The 16,571-nt window shown below is 44.4% G+C and overlaps 3 protein-coding genes and 1 non-coding gene across 15 annotated transcripts in view; 1 reads left to right on the forward strand and 3 right to left on the reverse strand.

Moving 5' to 3' along the window:
- Nucleotides 1–4,346: 4,346 nt before the first annotated feature.
- LOC148386911 (uncharacterized) lies at nucleotides 4,347–11,834 on the reverse strand. Of its 11 annotated transcripts, none has more exons than XM_088396129.1 (6): nucleotides 11,502–11,834; nucleotides 9,312–9,424; nucleotides 6,852–6,918; nucleotides 6,473–6,541; nucleotides 5,538–5,980; nucleotides 4,347–5,321 (listed from the first exon to the last, which is right to left on the reverse strand). In XM_088396129.1, the coding sequence occupies exons 2-6, from the start codon at nucleotides 9,376–9,378 to the stop codon at nucleotides 4,402–4,404; spliced, it is 1,566 nt and encodes a 521-aa protein (XP_088252255.1). In that variant the 5' UTR covers nucleotides 9,379–9,424; nucleotides 11,502–11,834; the 3' UTR covers nucleotides 4,347–4,401. The 11 variants fall into 11 exon arrangements, with proteins under 11 accessions (XP_088252255.1, XP_088252246.1, XP_088252244.1 ...); XM_088396120.1 differs by having other exon boundaries at nucleotides 4,347–5,060; nucleotides 5,163–5,980; nucleotides 11,502–11,833; XM_088396118.1 differs by having other exon boundaries at nucleotides 4,347–5,980; nucleotides 11,502–11,830.
- On the reverse strand, nucleotides 9,084–9,155 carry trnag-ucc (transfer RNA glycine (anticodon UCC)). Its single transcript has one exon. It is a non-coding gene; the product is annotated as a tRNA-Gly (tRNA).
- Nucleotides 11,722–13,577, forward strand: LOC148386913 (transcription factor Jun-like). Its single transcript, XM_088396132.1, has one exon. The coding sequence runs from the start codon at nucleotides 12,066–12,068 to the stop codon at nucleotides 13,014–13,016; it is 951 nt and encodes a 316-aa protein (XP_088252258.1). The 5' UTR covers nucleotides 11,722–12,065; the 3' UTR covers nucleotides 13,017–13,577.
- Nucleotides 13,578–14,256: 679 nt separating this feature from the next.
- tada1 (transcriptional adaptor 1) overlaps nucleotides 14,257–16,571 on the reverse strand; it is a 2,729-nt gene continuing 414 nt past the window's right edge. The window contains exons 2-8 of one of the 2 annotated variants that reach the window (XM_088396130.1): nucleotides 16,427–16,518; nucleotides 16,111–16,176; nucleotides 15,857–15,951; nucleotides 15,521–15,733; nucleotides 15,270–15,421; nucleotides 15,032–15,188; nucleotides 14,257–14,852 (exon numbers count right to left, since the gene is read on the reverse strand). In XM_088396130.1, the coding sequence (XP_088252256.1) occupies nucleotides 14,697–14,852; nucleotides 15,032–15,188; nucleotides 15,270–15,421; nucleotides 15,521–15,733; nucleotides 15,857–15,951; nucleotides 16,111–16,176; nucleotides 16,427–16,518 (931 nt within the window). In that variant the 3' untranslated portion in view covers nucleotides 14,257–14,696. The remainder of the gene's footprint in view (nucleotides 14,853–15,031; nucleotides 15,189–15,269; nucleotides 15,422–15,520; nucleotides 15,734–15,856; nucleotides 15,952–16,110; nucleotides 16,177–16,426; nucleotides 16,519–16,571) is intronic. The other variant, XM_088396131.1, reaches the window with a different exon arrangement.

Consider the following 16,571-nt stretch of genomic DNA (forward strand, 5'->3'; position numbering starts at 1 on the left):
AAACTTCTCGAAAAAGTAGTAGCGCAGCAGCTTATTGATTACATGGTCGCTAATAATCGATATGACTCCTTTCAGTCTGGTTTTAGAGCTAATCATTCTACAGAGACAGCACTTGCTAAAGTGACTAATGATCTCCTCATAGCTATGGATTCAAATACGTCGTCTGTATTGTTACTACTCGATCTTAGTGCTGCCTTTGACACTGTAGACTTTGATATTTTATTAGGGCGTCTTAAAAGTTGTGTTGGTATCTCAGGGTCAGCACTCAGCTGGTTCAATTCCTATCTATCAGGCAGGACGCACCGAGTGGTCCATGGTAATACGTCCTCTGAGCTTTATAATGTTACGTGTGGTGTTCCACAGGGATCGGTACTCGGACTGATTTTATTTAATATTTATATGATTCCGCTTGGGGACATAATACGTAAATATAATATTAGCTTTCAATGCTACGCGGATGACACCCAATTATATATGCCGTTATCGATGACAGATCCACGGGACTGTTGTAATCTCGAGGCGTGCCTTGCGGAGATCAAGCAATGGATGTCTCTCAACTTCCTTCGTCTTAACCCAGATAAAACTGAGATGTTGATAATTGGTCCTACTCGTTATCAACACTTATTTAAGGAAACCACTATAACTATAGATAACCGGACTATCACTCAGAGTGATACGGTAACTAATCTCGGGGTAATATTTGACCAAACGCTCTCCTTTCAAAAACACATTAAGAATATAACCAGGATTGCGTTTTTTCACCTTCGTAATATTGCTAAGATTCGTCCTATCCTCTCGACCGGGGATGCGGAAACCATTATACATGCGTTCGTTACGTCGCGCCTGGACTACTGTAATGTATTATTCTCTGGTCTTCCTAAGTCCAGTATCAAAAGTCTACAGTTAGTGCAAAATGCCGCTGCGAGGATGCTCTCACGGTCAAGAAAATTTGATCATATTACCCCAATATTAGCCAAATTACATTTGGCTCCCGGTCCATTTAAGATGTGACTTCAAGGTTCTTCTACTAACCTATAAATCACTGCATGGCTTAGCGCCTTCATATCTCGTCGACCTAGTCGTTCCTTATGTTCCGTCTCGTAACCTTCGTTCGCAAAACGCTAGTCTTTTAGTTATACCGAGGGCCAAGAAAATGTCTGCAGGGTCTAGAGCATTCTCTATTCGGGCTCCAGAGCTTTGGAATGCCCTACCAATGGATATTACCTCAGTAGAAACATTTAAGACACGTTTAAAGACACATTTCTATGAGATGGCCTTTAACTAACTTGTGATGGCCGATTTGGCCGGAGTTTGTTTTGTTCTCTCTGCCCACCCTCTCCCCGGTTAGGTGGCTCAAAAGCTGATCGCGGCTAGCTGGATTCTCAGGGACCAATTCAAGATGAAGGAACTGCAGCTCAACCCCCTTGAAGACACGGCCAGGACAACCGAGGGCACCTCCGACATCCATTTTTTCATTGATTTTCATATTATGTATTACTTGTGCACTCTCTGCATCCATTACAACCTGGTGATCCTGAAAGGGGGATCCTTCCATCTGTGGTCCCTTCTCAAGGTTTCTCATTTTCCCCTGGCAGGGTTTTTTTGAGTTTTTCCTTGCCCTTTTGGGAGCTTATGATCAGGGGATGCTTTGAGAATAATTGTCAATTTTTGGCTATGTGAAGCCCTTTGAGACTGTTTGTGATTTAGGGCTATACAAATAAACTTGACTTGACTTGACTTGACTTGACTTTTGTTCCCTGGCAAAATTGGATTTGCTGCAATTGCAAATTTCAACAAAGTATGGTGCCAAATCTTGACTTGAGACCTGATAGGACGTATTTAACGCTTAGTTAAATCGATAGAAGTTGGTAGTAAGAGCAGGTGGAGTAACAGTGGTTGAATGGATGAGTGAATGTTGAAAGTAATTTAAATTATGACTTTGTATAAATACTAGGTATTAACAGAACATCTACTGCGCTAAATGGGCAGAGTTTACTTGTTTGAGAAGGAGTGGCAAGAAGTAAGACTTATTTAACCCAGGCAAAATTGGATGTGCTGCAATTCCAAATTTTACCACATGATGGTGCCAGATTTTGACTTGAGACCTGATAGGACATATTAAACACTTGGTTGAGTTGATAGAAGTTGGTAATAAGACTAAGTGGAGTAACATGAATGTTCTGAATTAGACAAAGTTTGAATATACTTTTGAATATTTTTTAGGTAAAGTTTTGCTTCATTTTGAGCAGTCTGATAATCTACCAAATCTTTGAATTGAAGAATTTGTAATTTAAGAAATAGCTTGTTATTATGTTCAGGGTAATCAGATTTGTGTATAATTCCACTAGCCTTCTTTTGAAAACTATTCTGAATTACAACTTTGGATCTTTTCTTATATTACTTTGCAACAATATACTCGGTGACAGATTAGGCAGTATATCACATATGTTAACTTGAGAGTATCCACACGCAATTTACTTATGGTTAGGTGTTAAATAAATTACTGGTAGACATGAAATAGGAAGTGTTTAACATAAATGGAGGAAGAAAAGGGTACTCACCATTATAGCTCCTGGTCAATGATGCGAGCCTCCAACTGATGTGTATATTCATTCTTCTTCCAGTGGAAAACATACAGCCAACAAACAAACTAAAGGAATGAAATTAAACATTAACATTTAGCCTCAACAGACATTCACAGATACAACGCAACGCGACTACGTTTCAGCTAGGGTTAGCTACTCAGCTACACATTGCTATTGCACAGTGAACGATAGCTACATCGACAACTTTAGTCAAACTACACAAAAGTAAATCTCTTTAAACACAATGAGTTGTATTTACCGTGTACGCTCTAGACGGTCCAGCTGCAAGCAGAAAATAAAGATATTTCTGTTGTAATCGTCCTGTTTGTATCCGCTGTCGCGCTAACGGCAAATCGCGCCCACGGATTTGAATCTTGGCGGGAGTTCCGCCTATTGACGTCATTTCCACGGCACATGACTGCAACGTCATACCCTCTTATCTAAAACGGCAAAGTTAAAATTAGAGTTAAATAAAGTTTTTCTTTATTAATCAACGCAATCATTTACAACCGTTGACCAGGAAGAATCGTCGAAAATCGGCGTCTTTGGCTGGCAGCAGACGCCGAGTTCGCAGAAGACGTCATATAGCAACCGCTGTTTTGTTTGGTAGACTTACAGTTGTTATGCGTTGAGATAATGGCGCACTCTCAAAATAAATTTAAATAAATTAAATAAGTCTTCTGCCCACTCCCTTTTAAACACGTTAACGCTGCCCACGGATTTGAATTTCGGCGGAAGTTCCGCCTAATCAACGTCACGTCCGCGTCACAGTAGACGCATATAGCAACCGCTGTTTTGTTTAGTAGACTTACAGTTGTTATGCGTTGACATAATGGCGGACTGGTTAGCATGTCCACCTTTTAAACATGATGTTGCGGTTACGACACACGTCTCAACACTTTTTCTTTTCTCCCTTGTCTTTATGTATATACCAGGTTGGTCTGGAATTAAAGTGCTGTTTTATTTTATAAACTTGCTACGTTGTCCGTAGACAAAGTGGCACACTATTAGCACATCCGCCTCTCGTGCGGTACGAAGCGAGTTTGACATCTTCCTATTACTATTTTTTTCTCTCCCATGTCTGTATGTATATACCTCAATAGTATTTTTATTCTTATACTGTTAAGGCTATCTAATCTCCGGGTTTATTCAGACCAGAAGTCTTTTAGTCAGGTTGGTCTGGAACAAAAGCGCTGTTTTATTTTGTAAACCTGCAACATTACCCGTTGATATAGTGACACATGGTCAGCACATCCGCCTCTCATGCGGTATGTAGCGAGTTTGACACCCTCCTGTTACTTTTTTTTTCTCCCTTGTCTGTATGTAAGTTGAGTCTAAGTCTAAGTCTAAGTCTATGTATATACGTCTTAATATTTTTATTGTTATCCTATTAGGGATATCTTATCTCAGGGTTTATTCAGACCAGAAAAGTCTTTTAGTCCACTTGTTTGGTCCGGACCAAAAGCGGAGTTTATTGTTTTCGTTTGATGCGGTTCCTTTTCAGACCGTACATTTTGCAAGTAAAGTCTACACTTCCACGCTTGCAAAATGCAAATAATGTGGCTGAAATTAATGTTGACATTAATGTTGGCTTAACTAGGGTTGAGAAACGCAGGTCAAGTATACTGTGCAGTACATGCTGATGGATGATTAACATGTTCCTTTTGGTGATGACGTCACAATGAGAAGGGGGCTGAACCTTTGAATTTTTCTAAAAATAAATAAATGAATAAATGCTTCATCCACTCCCACACACTGATAATCAGTCACTTTGTTTATTTGCAGAATTGACTGAAGGTCCAAACACATCTGCAATCTACGGCATGTGAGTCTTGTCTATTGTCACATTGCTGCATTGAGAATGGTCACTTTTCCAAATGTGCTCTTGAACACTGCCACTGTGCTCCAGAAACTCAACTTTGACAGTCAGCGGAGAGCATTTGTCCACTTTGCATTTGATGACCAGTGAGTCACTCGACTTGCGAAGAGTACAGCTGCTCAGGTCAGTCATCTCATCTTTGGGCAAACGACACAGAAGCTCATCCCTGCCGATGGATGCCACCGGTCGCCTCCGCAGGAAGTCGGGACTCTCGCACAGCATTCTGTCCAGCATCTCAAAGTCCTGGTTGCTATTCAGCACTAAATAATGCAGATACCACATGTGGCAGTCACATTTCCAAGGGTTCCCATGCAGTCGCAACATGTGCGGGAGCGTAAAGTGGTCCAGGAGGCCCAGAGGGAGATTTTGCAGTTGGTTGTCCGACAGGTAGAGTTGCTGAATGAACTCCTGGTCCTGAAACAATTTGGAATCCAATCTAATCAGCTGGTTTTTATGAAGGTGGATCATTTTGATGCTTTTGAGCTCAGCAAAGATCCTCTCTGGTAATGATGTGAGACGGTTTTCGGAGAGATCCACATTCTCCAGTGAGGTGACATTGGTAAAAATGTCTTTGGGGAGGCTTGAAAGCTGATTGGCTGACAAGAGAAGGTCAGTCAGGGATAGCAACGTGCTGAAAGAGGAGACTTCTGTCAGCCTGTTTCCTCTCAGGTCCAGAAGTGTCAGATTTAAAGCCTCACCTCCAAATAATACTCTGTCGTTGAAAGTTGTGAGGCGGTTTCCACGGAGGTTGAGCACCTTCAGTTTGGTCAATTCGGAAAAGATCTCATCAGCGAGTTCTGCTATTCGGTTCCCATCCAAGTGAAGCTCCATCAGCTGGCCAACGTGAAGGAAAGTGTCTGATGAAATATTGCTCACATGGTTATTGCTCATTTTAAGAATCTCTAACCGTGTCAAACCGGAAAAAGTCTCTCTTTCCACCTTCTGGATTTTGTTAAGAGATAAATCCAACACGAGTAGATTTGGAAGCTTCACAAACAACAAGGTGGGTAAATTTGATATGACGTTGGCCTTCAGCTGCAGGGTCTCTAAGTTTTCAAGAGCATGAAACATACCAGGAAGAACAGTCTGGAATCTGTTATAGTTGAGTTGCAACTTGGTCAGGTTTCCCTGCTTGGAGAAAGTCCCCAGAAACAAATGCTGCAGCCAGGGGTTACCGCTGATCTCCAGTTCCTGAAGCTCAGGCAGTTTCTGAAAAGCCTGAGAGTGAATACTTTGCAGCGGATTGTTGAAGAAGATAAGCTTGTTGAGTTGGGGACTCTCATCAAAGGAGGTGGGGAACAAGTACTGCATGGCTGATGTCATGATGATGACTTCCTTGGCCTCCCGGGATATGTTCCCGGGCACGGATGTCATGTGTTCATCGGCACACAAGACTTGGGCTGGTGTGAAACATTGGCATCGGTGTGGACAGTTGAACTGGGACAAGATGGCGGCTTTGGAACACAGAAGCAATAGCAGGAACAAAGTTGGCCGCAGTCCTCTGTCCATTTTCCCCCTATAGCGAGCGACGTATAGAAACAAGGCTCTTAAACAAGTGGCAACGGTAATTGCAGAAATGTAGCCATTTGTGGAAAGTAATACTCTGGTAAGTAGAAGAAGCCATTCAAATTCTTTGTCGAAGTCAACTTCAGTGTCAATAAAGTCCAGTGATATGGAAAGGAAATCCCCAAATAAAAGTTTGTTGTTTTTAATCCGGTACAGTGCAGTTGTCGAATAATTATATTTTTATATTTATATAAAAAGTTATATTTAACGACATTATATTTACTCCAGTTGTACAATGCAATTGCAATTAACCATAAACTAGCTTATTTTGGCAGAGCAAGGTGTAGAAAATACAGTACATAGTAGTGATGGTATAGTAGTGTGTTTTTTTTCCAAGTAAAGCACAGATATCTGTCTATTTAGTGTACTAAGAAAGCATTTGTGTTACTTCCCACTGCTGGGTTTGTAACGTTTGTAAAAATGATGGCGCTATTCAACTCACCTCTGCTGCTGCTGCTGAAATCTTGGAGCATAGGAATGAAATCCCCCCCTGGATTCAGCGGCCAGCTGACTGAAAGGCAAATAGTACAAGCCGGAATTAGGCAAGAGCAAACCTTTGGTCGGTGGCCAGGCTGTCAGTTTCTTTTGCTCTCAACAAGAAATCACTTTGTCACCTCAATAAATCCAGCAAATGAATGAAGCAAAAGTAATCCAACAAGTCTAGTTATTGTTTGCAGCCATATAAGTAGTTCAATGTAACAACGCTCATTATCCCAATGTATATTAGCCATTTTATGTTGTGTAAATAAACAATTTGTTTGGCTTTTCCAACTTTTCCCCGCCGAAAGGGGTACCAAAAGAGCAACGTTGTTTCAACTAACCTTTTGGTGTTTATTTTCCATCCGCATTTGAAGTTTGCAGTAGCAGTTTGCAGTAGCAGGTTATAAACCTGTAGATCAAACAAACGCATAGCTACATTACAATGGACATTCACATGCAAGTATTTAGTTGTTGCTTAAATAAAGACAATTCCACATTCATTATTTCATATACAATATAGGATTAGACAGAACAATAAAAAAAATTAAAAAAATAAAATTAAATTAAAAACTACATCGCCCTGCATGCAATGCGAGTAATTCACTGCAACCAGCAAACGCTAAACAGTGCTACGTTTTGAATGTTTCAAAGATAAACAAACTACTGGACTTTAAATGTCGTATTAAAATTGTGCTTCAACCAAACGATAAGCATGACAAGCTAGGAAACATCATTGGTAAAGATTATTAATAAAGACATCAAAGAATATAAAACACCTTCCCGGTGGCGCGTTGCTCTTAATAGGCGGCGGGCCGAAGCTCGCTAGAGGCTTTCGTTAGTGAAATGATTGATCTGGTTGTAGGGAGGATGTGATATTTTAATATGACCTACATAGATTTTATATTAACACATTTCTGATTGTTGGGAGCTGTTTTTTGGACATCGTTTTATGAAAATCAATGTTTGGTTGCGAAACGCAACAGGCACCGCAGCAAAGGGGTCCTTGCTGCTGAACCAATCAAAACTCGTAACAACGTCACGTGACTTGCTGTCTCACAATGGCATTCCTCCAACTCAGGAACTCGGAAGTAAATATTGCCTCCGCTCTATTGACAACAATGGATTTTTTTCGCACTGCAAATTGAATTATTTTAGTGGGCTCACATGAGTGGCACACATGCATGCAGCACCCCATCTTCAATCGTTCCCACTGTAAATACCTAAATAAATAAATACGCCACCTTGTAACGTTACAAGCACTAACGTTAATATCACGTTAACGTTAGCAATCTAGGTTAATGGCAAGCAATCTCGGTAACGTCAGTATGGCTGAATAGAGTTTGCGAAGTACAAGAAGAAATATGCCAGGGTTCAACTATCTTAGTAAAATTTAATGAAAACACTACATAAGTTGGATCATAGTCTTGAAAGTTTTATTAGAATTGTATTTACTGTCTTCCGATGCAATGCAGACAGCATGCAGTTCCATCTTGTTGACATTTTGAGGGGGTCCTTAATCCCCGTATGCGAATTGTCATTGGTTTATCAACTAGAGGTGTCCAACGACATGCATGAGAAAACATTTCATTAAAATGTAAAATTGTGAAAAAGGTTGACCAAAAATTAGCTCCCAACAAATTGTTTTTGGTTCAATATGATAACTAAATATCACACACAAAGAATCGTGTACGATGCCGATCAATCAAGTTCACTTTAATCGCCTTCGGCCCGCCATCTACAAGGCATGGGACGTACTTAAACCGCACGTAACTCATCACTAATCCGCGCGTTAATACCCAGGTAAAATCCTCCCACCTACCAGCTGTTTGGTGTTTCACCTAATTGCCGTAGTCTCTGCTACCCATCACCATCACATTTCATATTAGCACAGTGAGCGCAACACAAATAATCAAATATTTATTATTATTGTTATTATTATTATTATTATTATTTCATTGTTATGATTATAACAATATTCATCATTGTAGTTTTACATTGGAGTGATAGAGAATGATACCACATTATTGAATTAGTCATTACGATGGTCCAGACAATATGAAGAAAAACTGTGTTTTAGCAAAGGATGGTTTCGATCAATTGACCTCTGGGTTATGCCTATGCAAGGTTTCAGGTTCCAATCCCGGATGAACCCTCACTTTTTCCCCAACAACTGTTTGTAGTTTCTGACGCAACACACCTGATTCAAATGATCAAGATTGTTATCCCGCTTCTGCAGACCTTGCTAATTATCTGACCATTTGAATGAGGTGTGTTGCAACAGGGTGACATAGAAAACATGCAGTCCTCGAGGACAGGAATTGCCCACCCCTGCAATACAGCCTCTTCAGTTTTGTGCTACACTTAACTTTAGCCTGATAGATTGAACATTGATAGCAAGCTAATTGTACTGCTTATCATAGAATTACTGTCTCATGTAAACTTGGTATCTGGTCATCTACTGGGATCCACTAGTAATACTGTTCTGACTAAACAGTTGTCACGCATAATTTGTAACACGCATCTACCACTTTAGCATGAAAAAGAGGGTGGGGTCTCAAAAAAAAAAAAAAGGCTGCGTTGGCCGGGAATCGAACCCGGGTCAACTGCTTGGAAGGCAGCTATGCTCACCACTATACCACCAACGCCTTGCGGAACTGAGCCGGTTAACTTAACTTACATCTTATTTATGACAGATTAGCTCATCCAAAAGGCGTTAAAAAACACGCCAGAACAATGAGGTCCCTCTTTCGTTCGTTTTACCACAACAAAAACAACAACCCCTTTTGTTTTTCACTCACGTCCCTGCTCGTAGGAATGCCTGCTACGTTCTCTGGTGGTCAACACGGCGACGGAAGATGGCACTTCCATCGATCATCCCATCCATTTTCTATACTGCTCGTCCCCACGGTAAAACCTGCAAATGAGATCATATTTATTCAAGGCTTATCATTCCAAATTCATTTGAATCGTAACACTGCACTGCATTGTCATATACTTTGCACATGTCATATCATGAATAATATACGTTTTGAATGCATGGCTATTGGGAGGGACAACTTGATGGTTTCCCATCCAAACATGTCAAAGGGACAAAGAACCGCCAACGAGAATAAAAATGCTGATGTCACAGTTTCACTTGATCACTGTTATCAGCCTAAAATATGTTGCCTGTTTTGACCATTCTTGCCATTGCCTCCTAAACTGGAGTGAATATGTCAAATAAGCTTGAATAAATCATGTTGTGTGCTTTCAGACCAACAGTGACCCAGTTGTAGAAAGAATTGGGCTATAGCAGCTTTGATGCTGCTCAACTGATGATTTATGCAGTGCGTGGCCTCTGCACAAGCCAGCGGATCAGACACAGCAACTGCACGAGTTATTGGAAGGAGCCTTGACAGGTGTGGCCTGGTCCAAAGACTAATGTCTTATTTTTTAGTGTATCTGGCTTAAAGGCTCACTATTCTCTGATGTTACGAGAACGGACGCAGACAATCGAGAGGGATAACGACTTGATCGAGCGAGCAAATAATTATTATTCAGCAATCGTACATCTGACTCTTCTGTGAAATGAAATGAAATGAAATAGACCGTGGTCTATAACACTAATTGTGGTCCAATCAACAAATAGAATTGGTGAGTCAGCGAATCATTTTTGTAGACGCTAATGTTGCTGACAAAATTAAATGTACCATTGTATCGTGTTTGTGACAATACATTGCTCGTTAGTTTAGTCTCGACTAACAGCTGTGTTTGTCATAGATCGGTTCGCAAATACAAGGACTGTCACATACACGCGCGGAGGAGCGGGTTTTGCATGTTTCTGGGTTCAAAGCCATTATACACACAAAAGGGAGTCGCTTCCGGAGGCTTTTGCTGTGGGGATTGAAGAGACGGGTCTCGTTCGTCTCCTCGTCTTGTCATTTAGCGCATCTCCACCGCTCCGCGAATGAAACGCAAGACTCCAAAAAAGTGCATCTACACGTGGTTTGAAATCAACGTGAATGTGCGCGTGTGCAAACGGCAACGCGGCGTACGTCACTGTGACGTGTCTAGCGTGTGCTCTTTCAACTATGTTACCCTTTGATACAACAATTTGACAGGAGCAAAGGTCGCAAGCAAAGGTCAGATGGCAAGTTCAGGAGTAGTTTAAAGAGCAGATTAAATCCAGATGCTGTTCTTAGTTGCACGCTGGGGGGGAAAACAGAGAATTTCTCTACTCTTTCCTTTGTTAACATTGCAACGAGCATTAAGAGCATCACAAAAGTTTGCTCGTGTTCTAGCCCACCAAAGGTGCAGAACATAGGCAAACAAACAAACAATACAAACAAACGCCATCTGATCACCAGCCAGCAGAACGCTCAAATCATTCAATCTGAATTTACAAACCAAATGAGTCATCTCGTGCTGCCTTTTTCCAAATCAACGCACAAACGTTAACCCACAGATGAAGCAGCTACATTTTTGAGGAGTTCTCCACTCCATCCTGTCTGAACGCCATTGTGTTCTTAGCGTTAAAAGGAAACAACAGCAGCAGCAGCAGCAGCAGCAGCAGCAGCAGCAGCAGCAGCAGCAGCAGCAGCAGCAGCAGCAGCGTCTGTGTTGGACCATCAGTGGGGAAAGAAGTGAGATAGTGTCCGTATGCAGAAATCCACAGCAAGACAGGAAGAAACAGATGGTCTTCAACAAACGTAGCACAGACACTGAAATTTCATCTGTCTTTCCTGCTACTTTGTGTGTGTACCCTTGGCTCAGTGCTTACTGCTTCGACGTATTCAAAAGTTTACACGTTATGCGTACTGGCTTCTCTGTTTTGGGTCCAGTGGAGCATGGACTGTCCCACCTCCTGACTGAGTTTAAGGCCTCTCAGCTCATGATTTGAGGGCTCGTCGAAAGCAGCTCACATTAGGCAGGTCTATCTGCAGCAAGTTGCAAGCCTATGATGCGTATGATAAAGGCGTTTGAAACTTTTCACCCTTCAAAGAACGACTTGCCTGTTGGTAGTGGTCATTAAGGAACGACTGAGCGGGTAAGGAAATATTCAAAAACACATAACGTAATACCAGACGACATTGCTCCACTGTCTGCATTACCTAATCCCATCAAGCACCGCGGGGGGCGGGGACAGAGCTTGTTGTCGGAGCAACCCCCATGTCAGGAGATAGACCCCGCCTGGTGAATGCGCTCCAGCCAATTGGAACGCTTAGAAATGACATCATTGTTCTTTTCAGGGGAGCTGCAGCTCAGAGGTGGATAAAGTTCGTCTCCACGTTGGAAGTGATCGAAAGTACTATCCCAAATCTGGCACTGGCTTTTCTGTTTACAGAAGAGGATCATTCGAAAGAGGATTGTTTTGTCGGACGTTTTGTGGTTGTTGGCGGGGGAACGACGCTTTTTTTTTTTAAACCGATGTTCGTGCGCTTGGCGAGAGAAAAGTTTTGTCGGGACACAAAATTGTCAAGGGATTTGACAAAAGGCCGAGAGAAAGCAAGTCGTACGTCATCGGTGGACTGTTTTCAAGGTGGGACGCCCTCTTGTAAAGTGATCCAAAAAACTTCATGTCCGGGAAAATGGAAACGACATTCTACGACGACGCCGTGAACGCGTCCAACTCTCATCTCGACGGCGCGAGGGTACAGTACGGCTTCAACACTAAAGCCCTCAAACAATCCATGACTCTGAATCTAAACGAGCCCCGAAACTTCAAACCCCAGCTGGGCTCCAAGGCCCTGGACATCCTCACGTCGCCCGATGTGGGTCTGCTGAAGCTGGCCTCCCCGGAGCTGGAGCGCCTAATCATCCAGTCGTGCACGGGGCTGACGACCCCCACCCCGACCCAATTCGGCTGTCCCAAGAACATCACCGACGAGCAGGAGGGCTTCGCAGAGGGTTTCGCAAGGGCGCTGGCTGAGCTCCACTACCACCAGATGAGCGCCGCCCACCACCCCGAGGCGCCGCCGCAGACCACCGGCATGGCATCCGCCTCGGCCGCATCCGACACCAGCGATAACGCTTACAGTTGCACGGTGCGCGCCCCAGACCCTCCGCAATACACCAACTTGGCCAATTTCAACCGAGCCGTGCTGGGCTCCAATGAGAGACCCCCACCTGCCGCCTGCTACTCGGCGCCCACACCGGCTCCCCACGTGGTGGACCACCAAGCTCCGCACTCGAGGCTGCGTGCCCTGAAAGAGGAGCCGCAGACGGTGCCCGAGATGCCCGGCGAGACGCCGCCGCTCTCCCCCATCGACATGGAGAGCCAGGAGCGCATCAAGGCAGAGAGGAAGCGCATGAGAAACCGAGTAGCCGCGTCCAAGTGCCGCAAACGGAAGCTGGAGAGGATATCTCGTCTGGAGGACAGGGTGAAAAATCTCAAAAGCCAGCACACTGACTTGGTGTCGTCTGCCAACATCCTGCGGGACGAGCTGGCTCTGCTCAAGCAAAAGGTCATGGACCACGTCAACAGTGGCTGTCAGCTCATCTTGACGCAGCAGCTCCAGGCTTTCTAGACTCCCGGCGGTGGTCGTGGGTTGCTGCTGCTGTTGCCGCCGCGCGTCGGGACATGTCCCGAGGGACCAAATTACTCCATGTGGACGCAAGTCCAAATGATCGTCAGCTCAGGCACTTTCTCCTTCCAGCTTTTCTGCAGACACGCTGATTTGTAACAATGAATGATGCAGAAGCTGGGCCAGCCACACGCGGACAAAGTAGGACATCATACCTGTTACAAAGGTCACTTAAGAGGGCTTCGTCAGTGACCCGAGAACTCCATCCGGCACGGACGTGACGTGGGAGCCTTTACCCAGCCGATATGATGTCAAGCAAGCTGCAAAAATTAACACGTTAGATGCACTTGTACTACAGCAACACTAACACGGTCTAACCTTTTATGCACTCAGGTGTGAATCGTTTACTGACTTTATCTGCCTTACTTACTCGTAATCCTCACATTGATGCAACTTTTGGGATACAGGTCAGGTGTAACTCATGTTAGACGTCGAATGTTTGTACGCTGATTTGGAGCACTTCACCGTTGTACAGAAGACAAAATAAAACGTTGGACTCAACAATGCTTTCATGCCTTCTTAATAAGAAATGTTTCCTCGGACCGAGTGGGCCAAAACCGCACAGACTTGCTTGTATGTTATGTGGACGTGGATATGCAAATTTGTGGGCAGAAAGTGAGTCACTTGCAGTGCAGCGCGGTGGCTTGGAAGTGAGGGCGCAAAGCCGCAAGCTGATTGGACGTCCGCGTACCGGAAGTGAGTGACGACCTGCCATGTTTGGTAAGAGGCCGTTCGTCGAAATGGTGGGTGGGAAGTCCTCTGAGTCACTACAAAAGGGATAAGAAAACATATTTTAACTAAGAACAAGAATTGAACCACAAAAACATATAAACTTACCTTGTTTTTAATCCTTGCACATTCATATTGAAAACAAAAAGGTTAGTACAAAAGAAAAGTATATCAAGCAAAATAACATGGCACTGTCCCTGCACAACTTCAATCAAACTCAGAAAACTAGAATCTTACGCTTGAGAAGAGACCAGACAGGGAAAGCAGCAGCAGCGTCTGGATCTTTTTCAGAACCACTCAGGTCTTCACGTTCCATCTGTGCTTTGAGTTCATTTACCTCGGCATGCGACCTCACTTCACAACCTTTTACGTAAAAGTCCTCAAAAGTGATATACTACGTACTTGATTTTGTTCAAGGCAACAATCAATGATTTTTTTCAATTTCTTCATCAAGTGCACTTGAATTCTGCCACGTTTATTACCTTTTATGATCTCGTCGGTGTGCAGAACAAAAAAAAAAGGTGGGGAACCTCGCCACCTTTTAAGAGGGATTTCCACCAAGGGCAATAATACATTTTGGTCATTTATGATGCGAGCAAACGGCAAGACATTTACTGGTCGTATTTTGGGTTCTCCCAAGATTACAGTTGAATCACAGGTGGCATCAAATGTCATCTCTGGCCCACGCATCTTAAGCTTCCCCAACCCTGAAAAGGAAACACTGCCCAACCTCAGAGGAAGGCGCTAAAGTCTAAAAGAAAACACTTTCATCTTTGCAACTCCAGGTGGCAACTGGGAGAGCAGAGCCACTGTCCAGTTACTTTTGTTCCACCGTGCTTCATCCTGCCTCGTTCGTCATTTGGACACGCCGCTTCCAGTTTAGCGTCATCCGTCTCAAGTGACCAGCACGACGCCGTCTTTGGCGGCAAGTCGCTGTCTGTGCACGAGGTCCTGTTCCAGTTCTTCGTGGCTGGGGTGCCAGAGCCGCGATAGGATGCGCTCCATGCTCAGAGCGTACATGGTGTGGGAGGACATCACCCCGCGGTGAACCTGGAGCAGACAAATATTAGCAAAGAAAAGTCATCCGTGGGCTTCCGCCTCTTCAAAACCATTTGCAAGATTAGCTTCTCCAAAATCATGTTCCTACACTGACAATATTAGTAAACCACTTCAACAATGTCAAGTGTGCTTCACGAGAAGTTACGGTGGGTGCTGGTGCAGAGTCTGACCCGCAAGGCCTCCAGGAGGTCAAACATGGTGACGGGTGGGAGCGCCGTTTGGAGAGCGGCGGCAGAGCAGGCTAACAAGTGAACGGCTTGCTGCTCGGCCTGATCCGGCGAGATCTGCGGCGGCGGGCCGGTGGGGAGCGAAGCGCTCGGAAGAGGGCTGAAGGGGAGACATAACAGAGGTCTCCAATTTCAGCGTCGGACAAACCGCGACGCAAGGGGGGGGGGTCGTCGCTCCTACTGTTCGGTGACGCCGCGATAGGCCGTCAGGCTGTTCTTCAGATAAGGCTGCGGCGTGACATCGCTGCCGAAGGCGTAAGGGAACTGGCCGTCCCGCAAGCGATACGCTTTCCTTCGGGAAATGACGGCGGTCAAAACGTCTTTCAAATGGTGCTGCAATCAAGCGGAGACACAAATCAGGCCAATGGAGCTGAAATGATTTCAATTCACACACAGACACACTCGCCGTTGGATTGAGTGTTTTCGACTCACCTCCATGGCGCAGGTCATCGCGCTGACCGCATCCTCTGTGATATTATCCAGGCCCAGCTCGAAAGCGGTCACCATCATGCGGGCCTCCAGTTGACCCCGTGTGGGCAACAGTAAAGTGTGGGCGCTCAGTCGGAGTTCCTCGTCCTCGCCGAGCGCCTCCCGCGGGCAGAACGGCTGTGCCACGCTCAGAGGGTTCTGAGGCTGGAAACGATGCTGAGAGACCAAACAGGACGTACGCATACAGGTGAAACAAAGAACCCGACGCTATTGTTCTAAAATGTCGCCGACGCACACGTTCATAACATTTGTCGGGGTGTAACCTAATGTGACACGCACGTCAAATTTCTGTCTCGAGGAACATTTCTTCTTTCCTTTAGGTTTGCCCGGCTTTGAAGCAGAGCCACCTTGCCATTGCAATTGCCCAGCGCCCTCTAGAGGAAAGATAAAATACACACATATAAGTAGATTACAGCTCATTCACATTTTTGGCAAATATTCTTGCATGAATACTGGTTGGTGTAAACCGTGTGCTATACATAAGCGGATCGCAGCTGCAAAGTAACATGCTGCAGATAACTAAATGAACTAACCAGGAGTGGAGACAATGATCTGGCAGCGTGTCAGAATTGCCAGGAGGAAGTCATTGTGAACATGGACTGCAGAGAGAGAGCGAGAGAGAGAGCGAGAGAGAGAGCGAGAGAGAGAGCGAGAGAGAGAGCGAGAGAGAGAGCGAGAGAGAGCGCGAGAGAGAGAGAGCGAGAGAGAGAGCGAGAGAGAGAGCGAGAGAGAGGGCGAGAGAGAGAGCGAAAGAGAGAGAGAGAGAGAGAGCGAGAGAGAGAGTATGAAAATGGAAATAATTATTTTGGATTGGACAAAATAAAGCAAGGTTATTAAAAATGTACAAACCATTTTCCTGTGCCAACAGGCGTCGTGCCTCAATATCAAACTCTTCCTTGCTTATCTTCTGCTTGAACCACAGTTTGAGGTTTGCCCAGTATCTGTACGGACAGAAAAGGATTAACACACACACATAACTTAACCTGCCACGACA

Source organism: Syngnathus floridae, chromosome 14 (assembly GCF_059516105.1).
Source record: "Syngnathus floridae isolate MCC-2025c chromosome 14, RoL_Sflo_1.0, whole genome shotgun sequence".
NCBI lineage: Eukaryota > Metazoa > Chordata > Actinopteri > Syngnathiformes > Syngnathidae > Syngnathus > Syngnathus floridae.

Excerpts from the sequence above, each read along its gene's own strand:
- LOC148386911 (XM_088396118.1), bottom strand. The coding sequence starts at position 9,378 with ATGGAAGTGCCATCTTCCGTCGCCGTGTTGACCACCAGAGAACGTAGC. Across the intron at positions 6,542-6,851 it reads TGGAAAATAAACACCAAAAG|TCAGCTGGCCGCTGAATCCA; the intron begins GTTAGTTGAAAC and ends TTTGCCTTTCAG. Across the intron at positions 5,981-6,472 it reads TTTCAGCAGCAGCAGCAGAG|GGGGAAAATGGACAGAGGAC; the intron begins GTGAGTTGAATA and ends CGCTCGCTATAG.
- LOC148386913 (XM_088396132.1), top strand. The coding sequence starts at position 12,066 with ATGTCCGGGAAAATGGAAACGACATTCTACGACGACGCCGTGAACGCG.